This window comes from Neovison vison, chromosome 3 (genome assembly GCF_020171115.1).
Source record: "Neovison vison isolate M4711 chromosome 3, ASM_NN_V1, whole genome shotgun sequence".
Classification (NCBI taxonomy): Eukaryota; Metazoa; Chordata; class Mammalia; order Carnivora; family Mustelidae; genus Neogale; species Neogale vison.
This window is the reverse complement of record NC_058093.1, coordinates 27,038,949-27,052,236: the sequence shown is the minus strand read 5'-3', so window position 1 is coordinate 27,052,236 and position 13,288 is coordinate 27,038,949. Positions and strand designations below refer to the sequence as shown.

The 13,288-nt window shown below is 47.5% G+C and overlaps 1 protein-coding gene across 2 annotated transcripts in view; it reads right to left on the bottom strand.

Moving 5' to 3' along the window:
- Nucleotides 1-11,355, bottom strand: part of SMARCAL1 (SWI/SNF related, matrix associated, actin dependent regulator of chromatin, subfamily a like 1) — a 60,420-nt gene extending 49,065 nt beyond the window's left edge. The window contains exons 1-6 of one of the 2 annotated variants that reach the window (XM_044241570.1): nt 11,169-11,355; nt 9,917-9,951; nt 8,613-9,496; nt 7,760-7,810; nt 3,637-3,870; nt 1,224-1,274 (exon numbers count right to left, since the gene is read on the bottom strand). In XM_044241570.1, the coding sequence (XP_044097505.1) occupies nt 1,224-1,274; nt 3,637-3,870; nt 7,760-7,810; nt 8,613-9,438 (1,162 nt within the window). In that variant the 5' untranslated portion in view covers nt 9,439-9,496; nt 9,917-9,951; nt 11,169-11,355. The remainder of the gene's footprint in view (nt 1-1,223; nt 1,275-3,636; nt 3,871-7,759; nt 7,811-8,612; nt 9,497-9,916; nt 9,952-11,168) is intronic. The other variant, XM_044241571.1, reaches the window with a different exon arrangement.
- Between the last annotated feature and the right edge of the window lie 1,933 nt (nt 11,356-13,288).

The following is a 13,288-nucleotide window of genomic DNA, read 5'->3' as shown; positions in this document are numbered from 1 at the left end:
ACATATTTATATGTCTTTCTATGGTTGAAAAACAAGGGGTCAAGAAGAAAACACTCAGGCCCATTGCTCATCAATAATTCAGGTCTGGCCAAACAGTTCGCTGCAAATCACAAGTGCCAAGAGGCACGTCAGGCATCGTCTCTGCCTCCGCTAGCCTTTGCTGATACTAAATAAGGATCTCATTGCATTCAAACTGAACCCTGGGTCTGCAGCAAGTCTCTCTGCAAGGACTCAAAGGCACTTCCCTTATACTGAATTTCTGTCTGTAGGGCAGATACGGATTGGAGACCCCTTCTTTCATGGGAAGGACGAGGGAACCCAGAATGTTCAATCATCTGCCCGACTTCACCTTGTAAATCACACGAGGAGACCAAGGGAAGAAACCCAGCTCTTCCCTCTTGCTGACAGCCCTGGCCTGCTGGGCAAGATGGGCAACGACTTGGAGCGCCTCGCCTGGAGCTTGTGTCTCCTGGCCTGACTGGGACCAGCACTGCCTGGGAGGCCCAACGAGTCCTCAGGAGGCCAAGCAGGAGGAACATAAGTTGTGCCAGTTGCGGACCCATTGTGGGCATGTGACAGCTTGGTAGATGGGTGACAGATGGATGTTCCGGGACAGGCAGAGCCGTGCCCACATTCCCCTCTCTCAGGCGTGCTAGAATTTACGGCCCCGCCCGTGCAGAGCACAGAGACTAACAGTGTGCCCCAACTGGCTTCTGCTTCCTATACTGACACCCGTACACACACCCCTTCCTTGGTCAGTCGCCACAAAGTGCTCATTAAATGCGTGTGCGCCCAGGCCTATTCCGAAGCCCATAACCACGCAGACTCTCTGACCCTCGCTGGTCATCCAGTTCTAAAGTAAACCGAGAGCCTGTTCTTAGGGGGAATCTACAGTGGCTCCCATCTACACTAGCAAACCAAGTTCATGTCTGATGCCCAAAGTCCCCAACTAATACTTGTCTCACCGGCCTTAGGAATCTGATGCGTACCGCCACACTCTGATGGAAGAGGGGGTCCTGCGTCTGTGGGCGGCTGGAAAGCCACCCTCACAGCTGCCTGGGGACATCTTCCCCCTCACTTGTCCTGCGCATGAGCATGTGAAATTACCAAAGGCGGGGAGTCAGGGCCGGGGGGGTGGTCTTCCTCTAAAATACATTAAATTTAAGACAGATAATGAAAGCTTAACACAGCATGATATAAAATAAGCAAGGTAGGCAACTCACTTAGTTTGTTGTGCTCTTCCAAGAGAAAGTTCCACTTCCTGGTCTTGACATCTGCAATGACAGGAAACAAGCGAGTGTGACACCCTGTACCCTCCTGATGCGTCATCACATTACTCATTCATTCTCCGGTTCCAGAAATCTCCAGTAAGCTAGGCTGCTGTGGCTAGTCCTGGGCCTGGCACTGGGGATACAGAAACGGAGAGTACCTGCCCTCAAGGCTGCCACAGAATTCGGGGAGAAAAGACATGCAGACATCCCAACAATACTGTGCTGTTAAGGGAGTGACAGAGGGTCCTACGGGGACCTACAGGGATGCATGACCAGGGATGGCCCGGAAAGTCAGAAATGCCCTCCATTTCCAAGATGGGGGTAATAATAGTAGCTTACACTTATTCAGAGCTTACTTTAAGTTAGGCGTGGTGCCAAGAGACTCACAGGTGCCATTCCTCTGCTCCTCACGACCCTAAAAGCCGGGCACTATCATTAGCTTCCTTTTACACAGAAACAAGCAGCACATTGTCAGAGAGGACAAATAGCCAACATTCAAATCTCAGTTCTGCCATTTCCTAGCTGTGTGACCTTGGGCAAATTATGTACCTTCTCTGGGCTCAGTGCCCACACCTCAAAAATCAGGACGTTAGAGCCCCTGCCTCAAAATGTTTATGATGGGGGCGCCTGGGTGGCTCATTGGGTTAAGCCTCTGCCTTCAGTTCAGGTCATGATCTCAGGGTCCTGGGATCGAGCTCCCCATCAGGCTCTCTGCTCAGCAGGGAGCCTGCTCCCCCCGCCCCTGCCTCTCTGTCAGCTTCTCTGCCTGCTTGTGATCTCTCTGTGTCAAATAAGTAAAATCTTTAAAAAAAAAATGTTTATGATGGGGCACCTAGGTGGCTCAGTAGGTTAAGATTCTCTCTCTCCCTCTACACCTCCCCTTCAAAAAAAATAAATAATTAACATGCTGATGAACATGTATCTGGTAAACAGTGAGCCCTCAAAAGCAAGCTGGCCATTATAAATTATTATTGTTATTAGTAGGAAACCCTCTGCTGATGCATATCATGTAACACACACTACATCTGATACTGACCAAGATGGGCAAGCATCTCAGTCCCCAGCACTGGTTAAGTTCTTCTAGAGTTTTCTTATCGATCTACCTCCTGAGAAAATCATGACAGCTTCCACCAGATAAAGGCCTTCTGGACCGAAGACATTCAGTCTTCTCTGCATGACCACTGAGAGGACAAGGTGGTGAGGGACCAAGCAGCACAAACACAGCGAGTTGGCATCAGGGAAAAAAGCAAGGTAGCCGGGATATAATCTGACAGATCAAAGGCACACAGATGACTCCTGACATGGGAACTGCATGGGAGGCTCCTCCTGACAACAGCCCGATCCTGACCCGGGGCAGAAGAGCAAACGGGAAAGTCTTTAAAGAGTAGCTATGGCCAAAAAAAAAAAAAAAAAAAAAAATCCAGTCACGGTTTCTGCATATCTGAGTTGGGGGGGACCAGAGGTAGATATTTTATCATTCACATTCCCAGCACAGCAGGCCACATCAGAAGTGTGACTTCAAAGTTCCCAGTTGGAGAATGCACACAGGCCATCTGCACTGGACTGACCCCACACTGAAGCCAAAATCCCAAGGGAGCAGGGGAGGCAGAGAACGTGCCTGTGGCCCGTCTCATGATTCGGGCCACGCCTCGGCCCCTCTCCCTTAAATCCTATCAGCAGGCTGCCCTTGGGAGTTAACACAAATGTAATAGCAGGCATCGCCCTCCTCCTGAAAGAGCCCCAAACCTGGAGGACGGCTCACAGAGCAAGTAATTCTAGAGAGCTGCCCCCGCGACACCGCCTGAACACGGGTCTCCGAAACAGGAGGTGTTAAGGGTCTGCTTCCTACTTACCTAAGGAAAAGACTAAAACCACCTCAAGGATGGAAGATCAGTGAGCCATACAAGCCACGTGGTTTTGTAGTGACGCGCCCAAGCCGCGGAGACCCAGCAGCTCCAAATCCCAAAACAACTTCAGATCCTGATTCTGACTGGGCACTTTCTAAAGAGCCACACAAAAAACAAAGCAAAACTGCTCTGCCTGGGCCAGTGGTGTTTGATTCTGGCCACGCAAATGAATTCAGTCAGCATCTCTGGGTGGGCACCAGGCACCAGCGATCGCGCTGGGAGTGGGTCTCGGCAATCTGCTTTAACAAGCCCCCCAGGCAGTTTGGATGCATGCTCAAATCTGACAACCATGGACTCAGTCTACTCAAGGGCATTTATTTTTATGGCATATGCCTGTGTTTCAAGCTCTCTTAAGGGACAACAGTCATTTCCGACATTCAAACAGAGAGAGAAATAACCTGCCCAGAGATCACAGACCATCATGTAGCCTAGGAATAAGGAAAGAGCCAATTACTTGCCGTAATTTCTGGACTCCATCTGCTTAAACAGTGCGATCAAATCTTCGGAGTAGCCGATGTCTGCCTCGAAGCGGACCCGGGAGATGAGCACGCATTGCCCTTTGACAAAGGCCAGCGAGGGAGCTAAAGGCAGGCAGGTCTGGGCTACCCCAGAAGTGGAGGGTGACTCCCTGTTGTCCTCGGCCCCTTCCAAAGGCTGCAGGGTGACCGTGGGGAGGCTCTGGGCTGCTTTCACTGCAGAAGAAAAGGAGAGATGTGACAAGGTGGCTGACTTCCACACAGGGAGGGAAGAAACACAGTTCGATCAGGAAGGCCTGCAAGTGAGCTTTCGCTGGGGCATCAGGACGTCCAGTCTTTACTGAATGTAATGTCTGCTCCCCAAGTGTTCAAGTTACAAAACCTGCAACTCAGAAATGACAGGAGAAGGAGGGGCCTCACCAAGATGTGCAAACTCAATGGGTAATTGATGCTGCTGGGTCAGAGAAGCTACTGAAGCCAACGGCCCAGGAATCAGCCCCCGAACCCGACCCCCAGGTCACCGCTGCTCTTGCTTGGAGAGCCAGGGAAAGAGACACAGAACCATTAGCCCATAAATGCAGTTTTGAGCCCGATTCTATCTGTTACGGATTGCACTGTCAGATGAGCCAATTTGATGAGGTAAAACTAAACTGTCTAAACCAACAAAGAAATGGGAATTGAAATGCAAAACTACCGAATCGAGACTTCTGCAAGAAATCTGAGGAGAGCCAGCACTTGAGAAAATACTAAGACCATAAAATGCAAGAAGACCGAGATGTCATGAACTCAGAAGAGAGGGGCAAATGAGCAACAAACACCTGGAAAAATGTTCAGCTTCACAAATAATCAGAGAAATAAAAAGTCATTTTTACTCATCAAATGTGCAAGATTAAAAAACAACAACAACAACACCCAGTTCTCTGCATTGCTACCTGGGAATAAAACCTTTGAAGACAATTTGGTAATCTAGAACAAGAGTGAATCCTAAGCATTGATCATAAAGATTCCACTTCCAGGAATCTGCCCAAACTAACAACTGAGAATCCAGAGATCTATGGAGAAAGTTACTCCTTGAAACTTTAATCCTACGCAAACCGGGAGCAAAAGTAAGTGAAGCAAAAAGGAAATGATTGAAGCCATTTATGACATATTTATACCATGGAATGTTATACAGCCATTAATTTTTTTTAGCAAAAAGTTACAAAAATACAAAAACCAATATTAGTTCAACAGTATGAAATCATTTTCTTAGGGCTCAAAGTATCTGATAGGGGATACCTGTATTGCCATTACTTGGAATTAGCCATTAAAATAAAAATGCTTCTGCTGGAACACTAAGTAAAAAACAGCAAGATAAAAATCATATCATGTAGATAAAGTGTGTATATTATAACACACAGAACAAAGGCTGGAAGGAGAAAATCAAATAATAATAGTGGTTAGCTGAGTAAGGAAATTATGGGGGAATAGTTGTTGTTCTTTGCAAGATGATATACTTTCCACATGTTCTAGAATGTATGTATAGGAGGGTTAAAAAGGCAAAATCCACAGGTATGCCGAAAGCAAAATGACAGAAAGACTGACAGTCTTTACACATTACACTGATTACACGGATAAAAAGGATAACCTACTAGGAAGGCACACAATAAACCTATCTGAAAAAAAATTTTTTTTTAAAGATTTTATTTATTTGACAGACAGAGATCACAAGTAGGTAGAGAGGCAGGCAGAGAGAGAGAGAGGAGGAAGCAGGCTCCCCGCAGAGCAGAGAGCCCGATGCGGGGCTCGATCCCAGGACGCTGGGATCATGACCTGAGCCGAAGCCAGAGGCTTTAACCCACTGAGCCACCCAGGCGCCCCAACCTATCTGAAAATTTAACAAGGACAGAGGGGAGCTACCTTTGTGCTGATCACAGACCAACACAGTGTTGTGGAATCCCCATGTTGTACACCTGCAACAGATGTAACACCGTGTGTCAGCTGTACTTCAACAGAGGGGAAAAAAGAACAGGGATAAATGCAGAACCCACAACCATGGCACCAGTGTTTAAGAGACATCTCGGTAGACAGCAAGTCAAGTGTGCGAAATGCTGATAAGGACACAAATGAGCTAACTAATTCATAATCAGTAACATTCACCTGAAAGCTATACAGAGAATTTTGTGCCCAATAACCAGTTTTTAAAAAAGATGTAGGGCATTATGAAAAGCAACCATGCCCCAAGGAAAACCAAAATCAACCTGTAAAACCAGAAGCTATCCAAGTCCCCATGCAATGTGAGTACAGGCGTAGAAAGACGATAATACAAACAAAAACCACGGTCATGGAAATCACTGGTTTAAAATGAGCAAAAATGAGAAATGCAGGTGTTGAAACCTGCAGTCTTAATTGGGAGTACAGGCCCTCCCCCTCCCAGCACCTAACATAGGGATTAAAATAACAGTAAGTGAGTGTCACCCCCCTCCCCCGCAAAAGGTCACCAGCAACTACCAAAGCAAGGGACACCACCCGATGCCACACATTTAAAGCAGTGGATGCCACGGAGAGACACAGGGAATTGTGCAGGGGGCTGCCCCTCCCCTGCCCCCAGAAGCTGTGCTGGTGACTCCAGAGACTCCCAGCCAAGGCCCCACACCTGCAAAGAAGAGACCTCCCCGTCCTGCATCTTCACCGCTCCCCTGCCTGAACTGGGTGGGGGAAGAGAGAGGAGTGGAATGGCTGTGGGAGGAGAGGCGGAAAATGGGAGGCCCGAACACGCAGGGCTGATGTGCTGGCAGAGGAAGAGGCTCTAGGCTCCAAGGGCTGAAGGAAAACCTTCGTTTAAGAGTCAACAAAATCGGGCACCTGGGTGGCTCAGTGGGTTAAGCCGCTGCCTTCAGTTCAGGTCATGATCCCAGAGTCCTGGGATCGAGTCCCACATCGGGCTCTCTGCTCGGCGGGGAGCCTGCTTCCTCCTCTCTCTCTCTCTGCCTGACTCTCTGCCTACTTGTGATCTCTGTCTGTCAAATAAATAAATAAATAAAATCTTTAAAAAAAAAAAAAAAAAGAGTCAACAAAATCTGGGAAGACGGAGGGGTGCCCCTCGAGAACTCCAACCACGGACCGCACTGGGTTTAAGGGGCCCACTGGCGGCTGCCCGGGCAACCCCTTCTCCCTACCGTGCAGGTGAGCTGACCGTGCAGAGGGCTGTGAGGACGTGGCTGTCCGCTGAGCAGTCCTGTCAGGGTGGTCATGGCTGGAGCCAGGAGCCCCGTGGGAATGTGCGCTCTGAGGTCAGGCTGTCTGGGTCTGTATCCCAGGTGTATGCCTCACTGGCTGTGTGACCCCATTTTAGCTACCTACCCTCTCCAGGCCTCCGTTTCCCCATCTGTAAAACAGGTGTTGTGAGAGATAGAAGAGTTCGTGTATACGGCCATGCCTCGTTTTACTGCTCTGTGCTGTGTCGCGCGTCGCAGATCTTTACCCGCTGAAGGTCTGTGGCGACCCTGCACGTAGCAGGGCTATTGGGGCCATCTGCCCAAAAGCATTTGCTCCCTTCCTGTCTTTATGTCACATTTTAGTAATTCTTGCGGTCTTTCAAACTCTTGCATTATTATTCCATTTGCTATGGTGATCTGGGATGAGTGATTACAACTTGCCAAAGGCTCAGGTGATGGTTGTAGCATTTGAGCAACCAATTTCTAAATTAAGGTTTGTACACTGTTTTTTCAGACATAATGCTACTGCACACTTCACAGACTACAGTATAATGTAAACGTAACTTTTATATGCACTGGGAAACCAAAAGTCATCTGAGTCACTCTCCTGTGCCACCTGCTTTGTTGTGGGGGTCTATAAACAAACCCACCATGTCTCCGAGGTATGCCTGTATGCGGGGCTTAGAACAACCCGGCAGAGTGGCTCCAGTAAGTGCTGGCTTTGGTTAATACAGTGACCTTCACCCAGGATGTTGCCTCAGTAGGCTGGCCGTGAGTGAGAAGGGAGAAGGGCACTGGGGTAGTGCCCTAAACGCCATCTAAACCATAAACTAGACCACATCTGCTGCTCTGGGGGCCACCCAATACCAGGATTTCCCTGCATGCAGGGCAAGGACGTGCCTACTTACTTAGGGCACCATAGTCGGTCATGCTGAAGTTCCACGTCTTGGTGGCAGGATCTGAAATGAAACAGAAGTACTTAGTTGCCCATAATGGGGTTGATGACTATCATTCTGAGTTGTACTGAGACATTCAGTAAAAGCTTGTTTAATGAATGAATGAGTGCGCCGTTCAAAAAACAGTCAATGGAGAGCCACTACGGATGTACAGATTCCCTGTGGGGGACAAAGAGCAAATATAAACAAGGACGGAGCTATTACTCCATATAGAGCAACTCATCAGGCCCTGGAACCTTATGGCCTCGCCTAAGGGGGCAGAGGACAGAGGTGGGACCAGAATCCAAGTTCTCTGGGACCCAGTGTAGCCAGGCACACCAAACAAAGAGCAGGCCCTTTGGGCTGTTGTAGAGATAGCACAGCCTGGCTCGGCCCTTCCAATAGGAACCAACTCAAGTTGGTTCCTATTGGAAGGGCCGAGCCAGGCTGTGCTATCTCTTATTTCACCTTACTGAGCCAGCCCTATTGCCTTGAAAATGGAATTAACATTTACTTATCTCAAAAAACTGTTGTTGCGCTTAAGTGCTACAACACAAACAAAGCACCCGGTGGGGGGGGGGGGGACTGGCCTCCCAGTAAATATTCATCCCTTCTCCATATGGCCGTGCGGCAGCCCCCAAGTTTGGCAGCTGTTGGAAGGAACGTCTATTACAAAAGGAAACATGAGCTAAAACAAAAATTTCAACAACTGGACGGACAGAATGTGCCAATGCACTCTCTTCATATTTATGAGAAAGAGACTCTAAAAATAGAAAAAAAAAAAAAAAAACAAACCATGTGAAGAACAAGACGGAAGCCTCATTACCGTAACTTCTGCTGGGGAGACGCTTAAAAACTGTGATGAGCTCGGCATTGTACCCGATCTTCACCTGGAAACGATCGCCGCTTCTTATGCACCTTCCCTCCTGGGAGCTTCCTGCTTTGTGGTGTGAGGCCCCCAATTTCTGTGGGTGCCTTCCTTCTGTCCCAGGTGTCACACTCCCTGAACCACAGTTGGTGTCAGAAATGTTCTGCCCCAAGGTGGAGGGCCTCACTGCCTTGGCCTCTACTCCAGGATCCCTGGGTGGCTGTCCAAAGAAAGAAGCTACTGTCTTCTGGAAACTCTTGGCTTTGGACAAAGGCTCCTGAGTTGTGTTAGCAACGGGTGTGGATTTGATCTCCTGTGAAGCCGGAGGATGACCTTTACCTAATGGACCACCCAACATTTGTTGGCTGGGGCCCTCTGGAGGACTTTGTGCAGAGGGAGAAGAGATGCCAGTGTGAGTCATTTGACCTGATGGGCTGTGGCTCAGGCAGGCTGTGGGCACATCCTGCCTCTTCCAGATCCCCTTTGCCTGCTCTGGAGTGCTTAGATGAAAACTATGGGAATTAGGAGGTCTTTGGTCACCATTAGATGAACCGCTGAGATTCTGTTGCCTGAAAATGACACCATGGTTCGCTGGCTTAGAAGGATCCCTGGGGAAGTTTGAGAGAGGGCCCTGCTTGGACTGGGGAGAGCTAGTGGCAATGGAGGAGCCAGAGTCTGCGCTCTGATGCTTTTCTGCTAATAGTTTCTCAGCTCTCCGGGCCAGAGCCTTTTGCCGGTTCTCTTCAATTTTTTTCCTCTGCTCCTCTGTAAGAGGCATGGACATTTTAACAGGGAAATGCTTATGCAGGGACGTCAGTCTTTAATCAGAAACTTGGCAGAAGCTGAGAAAGGAAAAACAATATTGAAATAAACATTAAATATATTTATTTTTCATGCTCCTACCTTGATTTTAAAAAGCTTTCCTCTAGGAAATGCACAATTTGCACAATCAAGGGATATGTGAAAGGTTTCTTTTATAATTGAACACAGACACACACATACTGCCCCCCCACAGGGACAATTAGTAGCATATTTTAAAACAAAGACCCTGACAAAAAGCAAACAGCAAGGTGAGATGGAATCCAAAACTAAGCAGGTATTTTAGCTGTAGTATTATTCTCCCCCTCATCCCCCAGCCAATGTGAGTGAGCAGACCCCAAGGAAGTTAGGCAGTGCAACCTCATCTATCAGATGAGAAGGATGACATCTGAAACCAGAAGCAGTAATGGATTAGACTGACATAGACCGAAACAACCACATACCATGGTGAGACACTTGCTAACAGACTCCTGCCAAGCTGGAAGAAGGAAAGAAACATTAGCTTCATGTAGACTGCACACTAAATTCACCCTTTTAATTCAATCCTGTTATCATTTCTGGCAAACCAAGCTGCAGGTGGCAGGTGCAAGCCACAAAGCAGTGAGCCTTACTGTCTCCCCTTCAAAATGCACCATTGTGAAGCAACCATGACTTTTTGGAAAAATGAGGGAAAAAAAAGTAGTGCATGCTCATTGTAGAAACTCAGATGCTACAAAAAGATGTACAAAAAAGAGTTAAATTAATCTGTAATCTCACCACCCATCAAGAAACACTGTTGGTGGTTTAATTTATTCTTTTTTTCTATTCATATTCATAGATACATGCCCCATATTTAGGAGATATGAGTATTTATCACAAAAAAGATCACTATGTACATTATATGTATATTATATATGTGTATATATATACACATACATATATATATATATATATATACACATACATATACACACATTGTTTTGTACCCTGATTTTTTTTTTCAATTAATTTACTCCGGACATTTCTCTATGAACCATACACTCTTTTACAATATTCTAGAACCAAGAAGCTGGACCCCAATTTCTCTGGCTTGGTTCGGACTGAGCCTCCATCCAACCTACTGCCATGTAATGCTTACAGTGATGACATGGGGATGACTCTAGCAGCACTGCTGACACCGAGAGGGTTCAAAGCTATTCTTGCTGCTGAAGACTCCCTTTGGGAAGAGCTCCAAAACATATGGGGTATCCATGGTACCTCTCTGGGGTACCTCCAGAAACCTCTCACTTCCTCCAACCACCCATAAGGAAGGATCTGGGAAAGGCTTTGTTCCCGGGGCAGAGCTGAAGCACTTAGGCTCCCTGGGTAATACACTCCTAACTTTCCAACCAGGGCTCCCCTACACCCCTAAACTCCCCAGATCCAAAGCCGGATGCGCCGCCTCCAGGAGCCAGGGGAGGTGAGGCCCTGAGGATGAAGAAATCTCACTAATCGGCCCCAAACCCTAAAGAGAGCCCACCACCCAGACTCCCCGCCGCCTCTCTTTGCCCGCTGCCCAGCTCCACCGGATTGGGCGCGCGCGCGCGCCTCGGACAGGCGAGGCAATAAGGGAGCGCCACGCCCCACTCCCACCCCCATTATCTCCACTTGGATTCACCCGTCCCCTTGGCCCACTCCCTCTTCCTGGCTGGCATTTGGTCTCGTCCGCCTTCTCACCCATACAGGCGTGGAACTCGAATCACGTTGCCGGCCACTCCGACCCCGGGAGCATCTCCAGAGCCTTCCCCAGCGAGGTTACCCTTCCGGGTGCGCGGTTAACAGCAGGTATTCCAGCGCCGCCAGCTCGTCCGCCTTACTGCGGCGCCTGGGCCCGGAGGGGGAGGGGCCCGGTCACCGCAGAACTACGCTTCCCAATGAGCAACGCGGCCGCAATTGCTCTTCGCAAAGTGGAAGTGACGAGCCAGGAGAGCGGGACCGATGCTGCAAGGTCTTCTGGGATCTGTAGTTCCGGGCAAGAGCCTGAAAATGATTAGGCGATACGCAACCACGTGAGCGGGGCGGGGCGGAGCGGGGCTCTAGTGATGCAGCTTGGGAATTGTAGTCTTTGTTTCCACAAAGGTTTGGCCAAACACCACATCTTGAAAGCCTGGAAAGTTGAGGTTTCCAAAGCTGGAGTCTCGGGGTCACAACTGTCCCAAGGGGCATCCCAGACATTGATTTGGTAGCTCTTAAAAAAAAAAAAAAAAAATCTCCTGGAGCATCAGTTCTAGGTATTGATCACCTCGCCATTTAAGCCCCACCGGTTGTCCCAACTCCTACCTGACCTTCCCGGACGAGTTTTGGCGTCTTCAATCACCATTGTTTTCGTCGGTTGTTGTGCTGACCATTTAATGTAAATTTTCTTTTTTAATCCTCACGATGACCTTACGGAACGTGTGTTATTAGTATTCCCATTTTATAGGTGGAAAAACTAAGATAACTCTTTGCTAACTTTTTTCGAGGCTCTGCTAGGCTAGCTGTGACTGTGATTCTGAAGTCCCCACTCTTCAGGGGAAATTACTAAACTGACATTGTTAGAGTCAGTTTACCCCATTTCTGAACATCAATACCCCCTTTCTCACAATCAACTCAGTTATTACTAAACTGACATTGTTAGAGTCAGTTTACCCCATTTCTGAACATCAATACCCCTTTTCTCACAATCAACTCAGTTATTACGTATTGGTGGTAAATATAATATTTCTTTATTGTCCGTGTACATGAATGTTGCTATTCAGTTTTCAAACATGGCTCACTTAAAAACAAAGAGGTAGATCTCTGTTTAAGGATTTGGAAAAATGGCCAAGACATAATTTTAAGAAAAACAAAGTACAACAATGTGTATATATTGAGCTATTCAAAAAAAGGAGGTAAGGGGAGCACCTGGGTGGCTCAGTGGGTTAAGCCACTGCCTTCGGCTCGCGTCATGATCTCACGGTCCTGGGATGGAGTCCCGGCATTGGGCTCGCTGCTCAGCGGGGAGCCTGCTTCTACCCCCCTGCCTATTTGTGATCTCTGTCTGTCAAATAAATAAATAAAATCTTAAAAAAAAAAAAAAAAAGGAGGGAAGGAAAGGAGGCTGTTTTAACTATAAAAGCATGTAAACTCATAGAAAAATGTCTGGAAAGGAAACATCAAAACTCACTCTTCTTTTTAACCCATATTTTCCTGAATGATTTGGATTTTCTTATAATACTCATATAGAACTTGTCTGACTTTTGAAACACAAAATCGTTTTTGGAACATATAAAAAATATTTTTTGAACTTATAAAGACATTGGCCTGTCTTCACCCACTTGAGTGGCGCTAAGTACTAGAAAGTGGGCCTGGACCAGTCTCACTCTACCTCTTCTATGGCCACATAAGCATGGTGACTATGCCTTCATTTTCTCCTCTGCAAAGTTAAGGTAGGAAACACCACCACCTTGCCAAATCTTGTGCTGGGGATCAAAACAAGATAAGAGAAATGCTTAGTGAACCGCAAAATCCCAAAACAGATGCCAGATGGATGTTGCTATTATTCAAGGTAAATCTTCTTGGTCTTTCATTTCTCTACGCCCAGCATGAACTTTCTATTATACAGATGAACAGAAACTAATGAACACTTTTCCCTGCCCTGCCAGCCCCCCAACAGAGTCCATTAATTTGCTAAGAAGGTTGGGTGCTATGCTTTTCACCCATGTCTGCCCCCTGTTTATATAACAGTGACTTCACTCTATTATGCTCAGTCTTCTCTCCTGGAAAATGACAGATTGCCCTTTGATACCTACTAAGAGGGCATGTGGACCAGGGGAACT